General features: G+C 40.3%; 1 protein-coding gene across 1 annotated transcript in view; it reads right to left on the bottom strand.

The window, feature by feature from the left end:
• The window catches only part of ogfod3 (2-oxoglutarate and iron dependent oxygenase domain containing 3), a 25,614-nt gene extending 9,128 nt beyond the window's left edge, over positions 1-16,486 (bottom strand). The window contains exons 1-8 of the mRNA XM_032574946.1: positions 16,313-16,486; positions 15,539-15,765; positions 12,946-13,021; positions 12,824-12,866; positions 8,775-8,839; positions 8,270-8,326; positions 7,362-7,515; positions 2,539-2,662 (exon numbers count right to left, since the gene is read on the bottom strand). Of these exons, the coding sequence (XP_032430837.1) occupies positions 2,539-2,662; positions 7,362-7,515; positions 8,270-8,326; positions 8,775-8,839; positions 12,824-12,866; positions 12,946-13,021; positions 15,539-15,765; positions 16,313-16,380 (814 nt within the window). The 5' untranslated portion in view covers positions 16,381-16,486. The remainder of the gene's footprint in view (positions 1-2,538; positions 2,663-7,361; positions 7,516-8,269; positions 8,327-8,774; positions 8,840-12,823; positions 12,867-12,945; positions 13,022-15,538; positions 15,766-16,312) is intronic.

Here is a 16,486-nt window from a genome sequence, read left to right as displayed (position 1 = left end):
TCAACATCGTAAACCACCAACAGCTTTATTAAGAGGTGTTCTTGTTTCATTTTCTCTGTGACATCTGGTCTGTAGGTTTCTTAAAAAACGCGCCGCAGAAGAACAACCCTTCGAACAGACAATCGAGCGTATAATTTTGGCCTGATCCTGCCTGAATTGAGGTTGGGCTTGAGCTACGGACCTAAACCTTTCAGACTCTCCTGTGGTAATGTACGCGAGCAGGTTAGACCACTCCTGGCTGCATGGATTTTCATATATTCCTTTTCAATTTGTTGCTTAATCTTCCCTTTCCAGCCAAAGACACTTCACCTTGCATGTCATCTTTTTATCCGTTCCTAAACTCCTCTCAGAAACCATTTCTTTTTCCGGCAAATCTATCCATCAAATCTATTTTCTGCTACCTGACATCCCCTCAACCAGTCTGATCAAATTTCCCTCACATTCTTGACTTTTCTTCTCTCTAATCGTCTTGATGATGTTCTAATTACACCTAATTAGATGGCGTCACTTCAGACGAGCCATAAATATCTCTGCAAACCCATCAGCCCTTCAAATCTGATGAGCAGACTTTCGCCCATTACAACCTGACAGCCACCTGCCTCGCAACGTCACCGGAAAAGATTTTGTGATCTGAAAAGATGAAACGGTGCAATTACGCGCAACAAATTTGTCCAACTCTTCTATCTTGTTATTTTCGCTTCCTCGTCAGCAAACGCAGTTTAATCAGATGAAGATTATCCGCATACCGCCCTTCCTGTTGCCAGAAGGTCAGTCTAACTTCACTGAAACCAGACTGTCGACAACGGCGCCAGTGAGCTGCAGTCATTTTTTTTTTTTTGCTCTAACGTGACCTTCAGTTAACTTCCCTCACCACTTCATCACGATACTTTGTCAAGGGGCCCCGGATGATTCACCGAGGCTTGTTCCTCAGCGGCGCATGAGGACTTTGACGGAGCGGACGTGAAGTGACACAGGGGAAGGGAAAAAGGTGCGACAATGGGTAGAGAATTGGGGACAAAAGTCGGCTTTCGCTGGAGATTAAAAGAGGCAAAGGAGCTAAACTGGGACAGAGGACAGAAGACAATGTGTGGAGATTAAGGGAAGGAGACAAAGAGGACAGGAATACCACGGGATTGCTTTCTGTCAGATGCAATAAAGGCAAGGTAGAGCTGTCAGGAAGCGGGAGAGAGCTGAGGAGTTGTTTGCCATGCTGAGCAGACTCGCGAAGCTTTGAAATTATGCAGGAGAAACTCCGTTTACAGAAGTCACACCTACGAGCAAAGCTGGGAAAAACTCATCCAAGGGATTACTATAAATATTCAAAAGATAGACATTATGCTGGACTTTTGTCAAGGGTCTCAAGATGACCAACAGATCTTGATGCAGAGGGGGCAAAAAATAAATAAATAAATAAAAAAAAATTTAAAAATCACAGCACAGACATCAACTAGAGCTCGTTTCATTTTATTCAGAAAGCCTGCATTCCTGTCTAACATAAAAACAATCCCCTGATAAAGACAGCAGACCCAGTTTTTAAACAGTCAATATTTTCAAGGGTTTCGAGATATTCAAGGTAAACCTCTTAACGGTCACCCAAAAAAAACACACAAAAAAAAACACTTACTGTACATGCAGGTCAATAAGTTGTGACTTGCATGTAATCGTCGCGTCCTTATGATAGTTAAAGGCTTTTAAAAGTGACATTCTTAATTGAGTTTTGCCTGTTAACTCAATATAAACTCATTTATATTGAGTTAACACAATATAAATGTAATGTAGGGTTGAAAGTAGGATACTGGTATCTCAACGCAATGGAAGACATTGTATGAGAAAGTTCAGTTGAAATATAACCAAGATTTTTTTTTTGATTGATCTATAAATAATTCAGTTTCTACCATTTCCCAAGGGAACTAAAAATCTTGATACTTCTTCACACACTTGAGAAAACTTACTCGCTGTATTACCTTGCATTTTCTGTCACTGTGGACAGTTTAATGAGTCAACTTAATTTCTCCTTCACTTGTCTTTTTGGTCAAGTAGTCATACAAAGAAGCCGCTTCGATAAAAATAGATCGCTTAATTTGCTAAAAGAGGAGAATGTCTAACCCTCTGAGTATTTGCAGCAAAGTAAAACACAATTCCCCGAATATTCACTGTGCAGAGGTCTGATTGCCCACTTAGAGAGGATTACAGTCAATTCGCTGCCCGTTTTGCTGCTCTTAGCCCCCCTTCAGAGGAGCAGCTGGGCTACAGCAGGTCAAGCTTCTCTGTTTGAAGTGGAATTAGTAAATGCATTACAGGATATGCATACATAAGGTGATTTAGTCATCAAGAGCTAATTAGCGGATCTCACTTTGCTACATAAACAAACAATATGTCCTTTACTGTAAATGTGCAAAGTACACATGAATAAACCCTTTTCCAACTTAAATCAGACAAAAGTTAATTTATTAATGGAAGGTTATTTGGGGGTTGAATTTTTTTTCCCCCCCGCCCCGTTTTTCCCTTGGCAAAGAAAAGTGAGCCGCTAGCTAGTACCTGCCCGGGGTTCCACAGTCCGATTGCCATTTTGGTCCATGAAGACAAATCGTCCGCCGGTGAAGTCTGAGCCGTAGTCAGACAGGTACAGGAGAGATGTGTAGTCAAAAGAGCCATACGTCTCCTAAAAGACAGAGAGAGTTGAAGCGTGACTGACCCACCAAATAGCTGAGCACATTTTCAGAATCAAACTCAGCCTTTACTGTCATTATATACCAGCACAACGAAATTTGCTTCGGTACAGCCCATCCGAGGAAGGAAAAAGAAAAAAAAAGACAAACGACATGGGCAGACAGATGCCAGAGGACGCAGCCATCATGAAAGGCGCCATCCTTCTGTTGAGGGAGTTGCTTATTGCGTACTTTGAAACAACTGTGCTTGCTAACTCCAGATCTTTCTGAAGGTTTCCACAGGTGGAACTCGTGAGACAAATGTAACAGCTTCACCGGATTATGTCCCCCTAACGCGCTCACTGCAACCTCAAGTTGTCTAGAAATTATTCTCCAACCAATCAAATCATGCTGGTGAGCAACCGTAGCGCCCCTACCACCAGGCTCGTGCTCCTTCTTTTCTTCATGTGTTCAATATGTTTTCCTTGTGCCAACAGCTTTTTAAATAAAACATCACTTAAATTTGTGGGAATCTATAGTTTGATTCTTTTCTTGTGGTCACTGAATGGGTTGTCTAAGACATCTGTTGAGAGTCTCATGTCAATCGCATCTTAAAAACTGTATTTACCGAGGGAATTACCCAAGTCACACCTGCACTAGACGATTCCAGTCTGATCCCATAAAACAATTTGTCATTTGCAAAACCTTTGCAAAATTTTTGAACACAATCAAAGAAGCAGATTCCCAGTTTTTCCCAAAATATTGTTAAAATCTCAGCTACTCTTTTGAAATGGAAGTATAACTTTACCCTTATTGTTCAGTATTGGGAAGGAAGTTATTAAACTGCGCCGTTTTGCTAATGCAGAAACACATGTGACCACCGAAAACAAGACAGGCCAGATTTGGATACGGGATGGAATCGCTGTCAAGTGGCGTGTGGCCACATATGTGGAATTGATCTAGGGAGAAATGAAACATCTGGACAGACTTGTGCAACGTTGGGCTCAAATGTGGTTTCGAAGTACTTCTCAGAGGGTTGCGACATAAAAAGAACAATACTGAATAGATTTGATGTTGGTGTGAAAGACAGGCAGTGGTTAGCTGAAAGCGAGAGAGCGTGGCGTTGGGTAATAACTGGCGTGGACAAAGACAAGCTGCCTAGCAACAATATGTAATATGGTAATTACTGAAGTATTTAGTAGAAACTGAAATGGATTATGAATTGCTGGCACCACAAACCATCTCCAGAAATCTTTGGCAGCATTTTTGCGAGATTGAAAGCAATCATTCATATCGCTTAGCCCTTGCTCACAGCTTTTTTATATATATGATATGAATTGAATGCTTCAAGCATGAAAATATTCAACTATTTATTTTTCAACATGGCCTTTTTTCAATAGAAAGGAAACCGTGATTAACGCAGAACCCACTTTTCCAACAGGTAAACACTTGTAACATAAATGAATAACGGCCTGTGTGGTATGAAGGCTAAAGAAGTGTTGAAATGCTTTTGAGTGCCTGTTGAATTCGTGTAATTATTTCCCGTTACTCCCAGAGAAACACATTGCTGTCACTTTTTTTTTTTTTTTTGGAACGATCAAATGAAAGCAATGAAACAAGACGCTAAAGTGGCTTCAGTGGAACTTGAGACGGTTCAACAGATTCTTTGATCCGTCAGTAAGGCTACATGCCTTTTTATATGCTGGGCTTTCATGGGTACAAGCAGTTCTTGTTAGAGCTGCTGTGGGTTGTGCAACGTAAACAGTTCGCACCGCATTATTGAATTGCTGCTGTATCACAGAGCAGGTCTCCTGTGTGGCCATGTATGAAGAGCTAATTAAATGTCCACTTCGTCTTAAAATATGCAATACTCCTCCTGCCTAATTAATCCCAAAGGTTTTGTCAGGAGGGGAATTGGGAGCTACGTTAAGCAAAGTACTATCTAAGAAGGCAAAGAAAATGTATTAAAAGTTGCTGACATAGTGACCACAAATATATGGTCAATTTACCGCAGTGCTATGCATATCATACTCGTAGCATAGGAATGGAAACGTTTTATTTGAAAAACAAAACAAACAAAAAAACACCTATAGCCTATGATATGTTGCTTATATGCATATGATATGAAGTCATATGCTATGCAACATATATGCTATAGGTGTTTGTTTTTTTTTATCAAATAAAAAGTTTCCATTCCTTATGCAAATAATATGAAATGTAACTACACTGAATAAAAAGACATGTTTTTGCAGACATTATAGTTACTGGATTGTGCTATAAAACGTCACTCTGTGGCTGGAAAATACAAAATACCGCCCCGAAATTATGAATGATTAACTTATTGTGGCCTCGCAACTTCCTCCTGGGTTGCACGGACCTGAATTCCCGACCTGTTTGTTTGCAATCAAAAAGTCTCTATGAGTCTTGCTGCAAAGGCTACCGTCATGAGGTTTTGGGGCTTTTCAGTTGGACAGATTGGTGTTACAAGCGCAACTTTAGCCAAAGTTTTGAAATCGGGGAACATTTCTCTGTGCGAAGTGATACGAAGTCAGCAAGATCCCGCAAGTCCTTGTTTTAGCTGGAGGAATATCCACTCCTTCTGTACCGGTGGTTCAGATGGACTGGTCCGAAAGCCCGCATAACTCTCCTACGTGCTTCTAGCACAATGAGGTGCACTGAGTAGAGTGTCGAGGTGAGAGTTAAAGCTCAGATGGGAATCTTTTTTTAAAATTAATTAATTAATTAACAAGTGGAATCCATCTTTCCTGTAAAAATCAGAAAATATTTTGAGTCAAAGAGTCTTTTTGTAACCTTAACAGCTAATATTGAATTGCGTCTAAAGCCATCTGGAAAGTCTTGAATGAATGCCAAAGAGGTGTATAAAACCCATCTTCAGTTTGGTTTCATTATGACAGTGATCCAAGTTCTACCAAGAGGACGGCTGAGGCTATTATGCAGGTCTGATTGGCCATCAACTGCAGCCGAGCTTCCCTTCAGCGAAGAGACAAGGCCGGGTCAGGAATGTAAACGTGTCGGCAGCAGTTTGCAGCCGGGTCCATCTGCGCCATAAACGATAAACCCATCTCTCTGCTGTCACACTTCAACTGTAGCTCTGACACAATATCAACTTATTGATCGATGGGCAAAAGAAAAGCCACCACTAAAGATGTCGGAGGCTATTTGCATGTAAATGAGGGTCGGGTTGTCCAACCGGCCTCAGAATAGTGGCAGAGACAGATGGCGAAGTGAAGAGGCGTTTTTTCTTTTGATTCGTTTGTTTCCTGCTGCTGAGAGCCAGAAGGATCCGGTGAAGAGGCAAATATTAATGTTTGTAAAAGCCAACACAGGATATTTGACAACACAAAGGGTGAAATGGAAGCAATCTAGAAACGAGGCAGAGAGAACAATAGTCGTCAAGGTGTTGTGCTGCTTTTCTAAACGAGAAAAATGGGTCAATATCAGGACTGACGCATCGACAAACGACAATAAAGCAGAAAAATTGTTTAACATCAAGAATCCCAAGTCCATTACACCCAATACCAATGACCGTATTTATTCCTTTTTTAGTCCTACTGGTTGAAGAAATAATGTTTGACTTTCTACTATTCTCTTAAATCAACGAGTGACAATCACATATATTTCATTCTAGATTTTTAAACAATTTCATTTTACAAAAGCTTTTTACTCCCTAGAGAGACTTTCCTTTGAACCGGAGCCAACATGTTCTTCAAACCTCAGAGAAGCGAAGGTCTTCGGACAGCAGCCGAGGTGGAGACGACTTCAAAAGATCCAATTCACGAATTCTGATGAAAACTGAAGCATGTATGATGTGAACAGCTTCAGAGAACAACATTAAAAAGTAACGTGCAGAGGGCGTGCCGTGGTGGCGTAGTGGTTAGCGCGACCCATATTTGGAGGCCTTGAGTCCTCGACGTGGCCGTCGCGGGTTCGACTCCCGGACCCGACGACATTTGCCGCATGTCTTCCCCCCTCTCCCTCCCCGTTTCCTGTCAGCCTACTGTCATATAAGGGACACTAGAGCCCACAAAAGACCCCCTGGAGGGGTAAATAAAAAAAAAAGTAACGTGCAAAGATGAACGAAACGACGAAAGAAATAAAGAAGGGTTCGCGATTATTTACGTTCATTTATATTCATATTACAATATTAATGTTTACTTGTGACAAATTTTTGTATTGTAGACAGATTTTAAATATGGATAATCTGATTAAAAACTGGTATTACAAGCGCCACTTCAGCCAAAGCTCTGAAATCGGGGACGATTTCTCTATTTGAAGAAAGAGAGAAAGAAGTGAAGAAAGAGAGAAAGGAAGCGAAGAAAGAGAGAAAGGAAGCGAAGAAGGAAGGGAACAAGAAAGCAAAGAAACAAAAATTACAGAGAATTATAGGGAGAAAGGATGAAAGAAAGAGAAGTGGAAAAAAGCAAAGAAAGACATAGAGACACAAAAAAAAAAGAAGCAAAGAAAGTAAAGAACAAAAACACAGACAGAAAGGAAGGATATTAAACTCACAGGATAGCCAATAAAGTTTGGGCTTAATGGAAATCATACTCCATTTTCCCCCCATATGTTACCTGACCCTGTAAAGTGATTCAACCCGATGTAGCAGCTCTGGAAGCAGTGAGGTCACAAACCCAAACCGGCGCTGGCTTATCTGCGGCCAAACAAACTCGCGGCTCTGTTTTCGTCCGTTACCTTATCGATGTGCGGGTGCCAGTACTCGTCATGCTGCGTCTTGGCTGCGGTGCTGTTGATTCTGGAGAAGAAGGTGGGCTTGGTGAGGTACATCAGGGTTCGGTCCAAGCCAAACGTCTCGGCAACGACGGCCTGGATCCGGCCCCGCACATCTCTAGCGGTGGAAAACGGGAGAGACGAGTCCGAGGTGGAAGCTGATCTCAGTATGATTTATGATTCCTACACACCGACAGCCGCAGCTGTCCAAGAGACACGCTCATAGCTAAATATTCTAGATTCATTTTGAATTTTTTTCCATCCTAACTAGCAAAAAAGGTCTTTAAACTCTTACTTAACCATCCTGCAGAAGGGTCCAGTGGACCCTGTATGACCTTTTACCCCATGTGCTCTTCTATGAGTTGTTTTTTTTTTTTTTATGGTTTCGGGAACTGACAGGACACCACCATCGTTTCCCCATTAATCAACCGTCATCTGAGCCTTGCACCAAGACTGCGGGAGGGTTAAAAGTCAACTACTGCTTTATTTGGGGCAAATCTGTGATATTGTGCATTTATTACAACTATTATTATTATGATTAATAATCCTAATAAAAAAAAGAAGCAAAAAAGGGGAAAAAAAGGAGTAAACCAAAAAATATTTTGAGATTAATCTCTGAAATTTTCTACAAAGAAAAATATGGAAATTGCTGAGTTTGAAAATTTTGACTTCTCAGAAACTTTCTAGAAGAAAAAGTTGAACATTTGTTTGAAAAGTCAAAAGTTTGCTAGAAAAATTTGAAATTTGAGTTTCAAAAGTCAAACTATCAGAAATGTCCTTGTTTTTTTATCTAGAAATTTTAGCAGAAATGTACTCCTGTTTTTTTTTTCCATTTACAATGGCACTAGTTCGCCATCGTACTTTATAATCACCTGTAAAGCTTGAAATCCTCTTCTGTGAAGACATCTGCTACCTGTTCCCCAAAATACCTGCAGCAGAACCACAGAGCCAAAGGTCACAGGTCACCGACACACAGCACAGAGAGGGGAAAAATGAATTTAATTTTAGTAAAAATAGTTAAACATTCAGTCAAACATTAAAGCAGCAGATTTTAAGCAAGCGATTGACAGAAAGTCTTGATTTTTGAGTGGGAACTGTTAAGTCAGCATTTTCTGATTAAAATCTGACAGATGTTGTCTGAGAACCCCGTATCGGCCACCTGCCGGGTGGGACAGGTGGTCGACACCTGAGGGGGGCGTTTGAGAGAGGACAAACCGAGTAAAGTCGGATTCTGACAGGACTGACGAATGACGCTGGGATGGGGTCACTGGACTGGTGGCTTACCTCACGGTGTGAAATAGAAATATCCCTGAAAACACTGAGAAACCGCCAGAAAGCGCTAAGATGGTCAAATAAAGGCAAGGCGTGACTTCCCACCTGTATATATTGACAAACTGTTTCCCCATGGACAGCGCTCCAGAGTGAAGGTCCAGTATGGAGGCCTGCAGGGAAAACACATGTTACACAATTCAGTTCAACTACAGTAACATGTGTGGCCAGTGTGTCGAGATTCAACGAAAAATCAATCTCCAGTGTTTTTATTTTTTCGCAGATTGTTGCCCTTTGCTTGTTTACCGCTCATCAAATCTTCTGGGACAAAACGAGTCGGTTCCTCAGAGGCCGCTTTGCTGCTTTCAGTTGCTTCACTCAAATATCTGAAAACTCTGTAAAAAGTTTCTATCTCAGCTGAGGTCTCCTCGCTCCGCTTTCCTCAGCACCTCTGTATGCGCAGGGATACTGTACGACACCGCCCTCTACAGGTGCAAGGTAGAACTACTTGAACGGATCTAAAATGCCTACATTTAAATCTGAGGTTGTGTTCCCCAGCAGAAATCTACCACAAAAAAATAGAAATGAAGTCATTATATCAGCAGAATAAAGACACGATATTACCAAAAGGAAAGTTGTTTAAGTGAGGAAAAAAAGCTTGGACAGAGTTACCAAAATCCTATGTGACCAACTCGTCTAGTCTGTGACTTTTTCTCTTCAAATTGCACACAGGTTGCACAATCGTTTCAAAGTTCTGAAACTGATAATAGTCATTATAATTTTATTTTCATATCATTGCCATTTTATTCTCGTATCATTATGACTCTCATTACAGCTTGATCCTCGTGACTTTTTGCCATCCAATTTTATTCCCGCGTTCTTACAACGTCTTCTCACTGTACGCAAAAGAACAAACACAGCAGCGTTTTTCAGCAGCTGAGCAGGAATATCTCTGGGTCGTCTGTGAAAACGTCTGGCAGCAAGTCTCAACTCCGAGTGACTCTGTCACAGCACTTCACAGGCGCGCCGCTGAAATATTCATGAAGGCGGCGTTTGAAGGTGAATTTAGCAAAGGACGCCAACTCAATGAAGGCCCGCAGACCTCAGAACTCCTCAGCTAAAGGTGTTTCTACAAAGAATTGGATAAGAGGGGACGCTGCACTCAGACTTTCATTTGTAGAAAAAAAAAAACAAAAGGAAATCTCTCTCCCAGCTATGCAGAAGTTTGTTTTGGAGTTTGTTGGTGTACCAAAGTATGGAAAAGATTAAGCAAAGCACCGGATCTATTACACAGATTTCACTGCAAAACAAACAACCTTTTACCAAGTGTTTTTCATCGAGTTTCAAGAGCAGATATCTTTGAGCACTTGAAATAAGATAAAACTTTCACTAAGTTAAAGGGATGAACAACAAATTAATAACGATACATATCGTGATACATGGCACGTGATCAATATTAATAGAGTATACATCTGATGGAATATTCAATATGTAGAATATTCACTGAACTTCGATCCAGAACCGCTCGGCATTCTGGGGGATGTAGGCAGAGGAAAGACTTCAGTCGCTCAACCTCTTCACGGCCAGCTAAGAAAGGTTGGTTGCATCAACTAATTCAAGTTTTGGTTACCTAGCAACAACTTGTTGAGTAATGCGTGGAGCAGCAGTTTCAGGTTTTGCCTCATAACTACTTAAAAATAAAAACAACGGCGTCGAGAGAAATCTGTGAATGAAACAGGGAAAACACATTTTTTCCTTCTTAAAAGCAAATATAGTCTGCCAATTTAACAATCACTTTTTCATCAATAAATGATTGACTTAAAGCAAGCTCCTATTTCTTGCTGAAAAGTTACTTGTAAATTAGTTTCGCCTTATTTCAAATGTACTAAGATACAAAACAGGTGAAGCGTTCCCATGGCAGCAGGATGATATAACGTTATATGGAGGAAAACAAAAACCTTCCTTAAGCTGCGTAAGCTATTTCTGGGGGAATGCCCACTGGAGGAGCAATCCGCTGATTTAGTGACCAACAGCTTATCAAGTGTGAGGCCAAGCAAACATCCCTGAGCTCCACAGATAAGCAGGACTGGGGAGGATTCTGAAATACAGTAAATATTTTTATCATAAGCCAGATTTAGGCTGAAGAAAGCAAAAAAAGTGGCATGTTTGTCTTTCGCTTAAAGTTTTGGTTCTCCAAAACCAGATGGTCACAAAATAAAATAAAACTAAAGCAAGCATACGGGAAAAACAGTTACTGGTTGTAAACAGCTTTGGTTCTTTTTATGTATGATCATATAAAAAATGTTAAAAAAATTTTTAAAAACCCTAAAGTTTTATATTCAAACTCCAAAAAATGAAACCCGATTACAAAAAGATCGACCAAGAAAACAAGACGTACTTCCAGACCTCAAGACTCGCATTTCTGGATTTTTTCAGCCATTTTAATTAAAGTTCTGGTCGTCCGGGTAGAAAGTACGAACTATGAGCCTATTTTAAAAAGATGATGAGTTTTACTTCTTGTTGGTTCCACAAAGTCGAAGTGCCGCAATGAAAGGCGAAGACTGGCTCCAGATCGGAAAATTGGAAGAAGGACAAATACCTGGAACACTACACCTTTCTGTTTTTATTTATTTCTTTGGTTTTCATATTTTGCTACAAGGGTAAGTGTATTTTTGCTGAGGTTTTACACGACGGATAACACACACGAGTTCAATTACTGAACTAATTAAGACAGTGACGTTCAAACTTTTATCCATGAGGTCCAAAGTCATCAAGCTAAAAACATTTGGGGGTCACGTTTTTTTATATATACTTATTTAAAAAGTAAGAACCCAACTCTGCTTTAAACTTGAGAAATTTTTCTTCTATTCAAACCTGTGTACTATTTTATGCACAAAAAACCCCCCCAACTAATTAACGGCTGTGGCTGTAATGTAAAAGAAAAGTTCAAAGTCTATCAATGCTTTCGCCACACGCTGCATGCTGTACGCACACTTTAATAATTAAAGAAAGAAAACTGTCGAAGTCTTCTGAAAGGAGCGAATTGCCTTCTGGCGCCTTGCCAAAGACACTCCCACACATCAACACTAACAAGCTCTCCGTCTTTGTTCTTTGGAGCTGTTAATTAGCAACGGCACACGGTGCGCGCGACACCTCTTGAGGATAAGTCTCTCTTTCCTTGATGAGAAGCCGTCACATGCGGCTTCTGCCGTCTGCAAATGAAAAGATGGGTCGTTTCATGACATTTTCTTGTCCTTGTTTGCCATCTTGACCATCAAAACGTGTTCTCGAGTAGCACAGCACTAACTAACAATTAGTTTAATAATTGATTCATCTATCGATTGTTGTAGCGAAAAATATGTAGCGAAAAATCTGTACAATAAGGCATTTTTTGTCTTATTGTACAGATTTTTCATTTAACCAGAAGTAGAAAAGTTGTAAATAAACAAATAATACAATTCTCTTTTTAATTAAGAAAAAAAACATATTGCCTAAAATGCGACAACATAGCATTCCTTTAGTAAATCTGAGGATTCACTGAGGATTCTTGCCTAAAACCTATTTACAGACAAAGGTGTTCTTTTTTATCTAAAAATGTAGAGTGTATATATTTATTGTACAGTTTTGGCTTAAATATTGCTCCGCATGCGTCGTTTTATTCAGCAAACTTCCTTTTTTGAGTCTGAATACTTAATGATTAATCGGTTACTAAATTAGTTGATTATTTCAATAATCGATTAATCACAGTTAATGAAGATCGGTGCAGTTAACTATGATTAATTATGATTAATCACAATAAATTTGTTGAACATTATTTCAATAATCAATTTATTGAAAATGGCCATTTTTGAGTCTGCATACTCCAGCGAACTATTAATCGGTTACTAAATTAGTTGGCGATTATTTCAATAATTCATTAATCACAATTAATTATGATTTATACAATCAAACATTAAATTAGTGGATGTTATTTCAATAATAGACTAATCACGATTAGCTACAATTAATCGTTTACGGTCTAACAAAGAGCATCATCTTACAGCAAACTGAAGGACAGAAACATTTTCATTACTACTTTTTTTTTTTGTATTTATACTGCAGGTGAACAAGGATTTTAATTTGCGAGGAATTAAAATCTGGGTGTGTGAAATATTTACCCCTCCCTCGGACCCGGCCAGCGCCAGCCCCCTCTCAGCCAGCCTGCGAGCGAGAAGCAAAGAAAGCGTTCAGAAACCGACACAGTCACGTGGAAAGGAGCCGAGGCGTGTTCGGGGTTCACCTCCGCAGGGCCTGAGCCTCTTCGCTCGTCACCACGCCGTCCGTGACGGCTCGGCCACACTTCTGAGGGGTGCAACCTGACAACAGGGAAACATGAGGCAGCGTTTCACAACTCAGCAGCAAAATCAACACACACACACACACACACAAAAAAACATTTAGTGCATGAAAAAGAGTTTTTGTTCTAAATAAAAGCTGAGTTTTGCTTAAACTTGTTGCAGAAGTTTAAGCAACTTCCTGTTTTGAGGCGGGACTGAAATGAAGTCTTGTGGCAAATTACCCGTATATCCATAACTGAATAGCTCCAAACATTGCTGCGGATCACTTAGGGAAACTACTGATCAAACACTCTTGACTTCTCAGTGACATCATGTCTAGAAACACACTTAGTCTGCAGCGCCACCTGGTGGATCAAAAATTATATGGAAAAAAACAACTGAAATCTGACATTATGTTAGGGGTTATGTATATACATGTATTAAAGTCCCTTTAACTAGATGCTAGAGAAGAGTTTGGTTTGGCTATCCTGCTGGTCAACAGGATGAAAAATAACTCCAATACTTTTTTATTGCTTACAAGAAGGACAAATTCAGTTGAGGCAACAAATTTACAAAGTCGCCACCCTCATCAAGCCAAAGTTATTAGTTAATATGAAGTCAGATGATACTGAGAAATCATTCAAGTTGTCTTTCGATACGTCTTGTCATCATGCTGTCATGGTCAGTTTTCCTACTTGTTTTGGATTTTAGTTGAAACATTGATCTAGTCTACTAACCTATCAATAAATACTGTTGACAGACTATCCCACAAAGCTGCATCAGATCCGGTACACAGAATTAGAATGTTTTTATTCAGCATTTTTTAGGACGTTCATCTAGGATATTTAATTCAACATGCTGACGACAGCTGGAGTGAGAATGGCAATAATTGTGTCATGAGTGGAACTGACACAGGGCAGCAGCCTGTGAGTCTGGTAAGGGATTTAAAGATGCCACACTTGAATTGGCAACCGGTCATTGTACAGCTCAGAAAATAGTAAAGTGGAGAACAGTTTAAGCAACTGCTAACATGCTCAGGTAAAGCTTAGAAAGCAGGTTCCCCACTAAAAGCAAACTGTCTTCAAAGACCCTAAAATGTCTTCATGGGACATACAGCAGGTCCTTGAAACTGTGGAGACGATAAAGAATGTGTAATAAGAAAGAAGCTGCACACTTCATGGGAAGAGTGCAAGGACAAATCCTTGCACTCTTTCCAAGGTGCAAGGTTGGAAAGAGTAGACTTAAGTCTGACTTCAGTGTGCCGCAAAGAATGTAGTCAAAGACCAGGACCCATATTCTCAAAGGTGCGTGGATGTGCCAGAATGTTCTCCCAGCTTAACAGAAACAAAAGTGAATGATCTAGAGTCAGCAAGTAGCTTCAGTTATCAGCTATCAGTTAGAAACTAATGATCATGTCCAAAATCCAAAATCTGGGTGTAGTGATGGACTCAACTACTCAACAACAACTACAGTAGTTGATGGACTACAGTCCATCAACTACTATGGACTGTAGTGATGGATAAACCTTTAAAGAGACATAAAGACAGTTACAAAGTCGGCCTTCTATCATCTAAAGAACATTTCCAGGATTAAAAGTCCCAGCAATGTCTAGAGAAACTCATCCATGCATTTATCTTTAGTTGCGTTGATCAACAGTGTCTAACAGGTCTTCACAGGTCTACCAAAAAAAACAAAAAATCAATCAATCAATCAATCAATGAGACAGCTGCAGAACACTGGCAATAGATCACATCACCCCAGTTTTACAGTGGCTCCCCGTAGCTGAGAGAACAGACTTTAAAATACTGCTGTTAGTTTACAAATCACTGATCGGCTTTGAACCACACATCTGCTGTTGTTGACTCAACCAGAACCAGACCAGAACCATTAAGCTCCTCTGGTTCTGGTCTGCTCTGCATCACCAGAACCAGAACCAAGCAGCATTCAGCTTCTACAAAACAGCCAAAACACTGAGCTCCTTCAAATCTGGACTAAAAACCCACCTGTTTAGAGGTGGCTTTGATTAGTAGCAAATGAAACACTGATCAACATATCTGATGAATATTTGCTTGATGATTTTGATGATAGCATTTGACAAAATGTGATGTTATTCACTTTATGATGTTTTTATGATGGAAATCACTTTCAACTGTCTTGTTGGCAGCTGAAAGTGTCAACAAGACACTAAATAAACTTGACTTGACTAGTATTAGGATTCTTTGTCAATACGTAGCCTGAACTTCTGCGAGAAGGTTCTTGGACACAACAGAGAACAGGTTTTCCAGTTTCCAATGTAAATTACCATATACTACAAAATATAAGACTTTGAAGTTCTTCAGAGTCAAAAAGAAATCCAGATGTGACTATTTATTAACAAGGGAGATAATATTTAATGTGGAATCCCAAGTTTTTGACATGACTGAATATGTTCCAAGTACTATTAGCTGTAATAGTCAGCATGTCGCATTATTGGAGAAGGATCAGTAATGCTGCTTTTCGTTCTTAACTAAGAAATTAGATGGGGGAGGGAGGTTTCAGTAGAGCCCAGAGCGTCACCTGGGTAGCGCTTGTAGTTCTCGTAGTCCTCTGAGCATTGGACGCTGTAGACCCTGGGCTGAGGCAAGATCATTTCCCTCCGACTGGCCAGAGTTTCTGTGATGTCACCGTCCAAGGAAGCCAGGTAGAGCCAGGCGGCAACTGTACTAGCACACAGAGCAACCAGCAGCAAGGCCAGGAGCCCCCGGGAGCCCCGCCACGAAGACCCCTGCCTCAGGGCATTTCCCCTGGTCAGGACAAAGGTGAGTGACAATAAGCACAACATAACATACACACACACACAATGTAATTGAATTTCTTTAATTTATTAGGTGTCCGTGTTGAAAAAATGAACTCTGGAGGCAGTGAGTTGAACTGGACTGTATTTAGGGGTGTCAAAGAAAAGAGGGAGGAACACCACCCAGCACTTTTTAAGCTTTGTATTTGTAAAGAGTGTTAAAAGAAACATGCAACACTTCACAGTTTTGTACAATTTTTGAGTTGATGTGTGGCATAAAATCCTAATAACAGGCATCCGAGTTTGTGGTTGTGACGTTGCAATGTATATTTGACAAACCGATATAAGATTATACTTAATAAGAGCTTCTGTAACACCGTTTAATTAAAAAAAGGGGGGGAAAAAACTCGAAATTGATGTGTTTTTGTACCATTTAGACCATAATTAATCAGGTCGAGCTTTAACTTGTTTTGCTGGCCGAAGCTGGAATTTTCGCTTCCATTCAGCGTCTCCAGCCTCCTTTAATGGTGGAAATTAGCTTTGTTTCATTAGCTTACCTTTTAATTTTTCTTTCTATCTCTGCTGCATTCGGGCCCTTTGTGTTCCTCAGTCGTAGCAGAGCCATGTCACCTCAGCTAGCTTTCAACCAACAGCTGTTTGCACACCGCAAACATCCCGCACACCCCGCCAACAGCTCGTACGCCAGCCGGAAGCTCCCCAACTTCCTGCTA

This window comes from Xiphophorus hellerii, chromosome 10 (assembly GCF_003331165.1).
Source record: "Xiphophorus hellerii strain 12219 chromosome 10, Xiphophorus_hellerii-4.1, whole genome shotgun sequence".
NCBI lineage: Eukaryota > Metazoa > Chordata > Actinopteri > Cyprinodontiformes > Poeciliidae > Xiphophorus > Xiphophorus hellerii.
The sequence above is the reverse complement of the archived record's forward strand: the minus strand, read 5'-3'. Positions and strand labels throughout refer to the sequence as shown.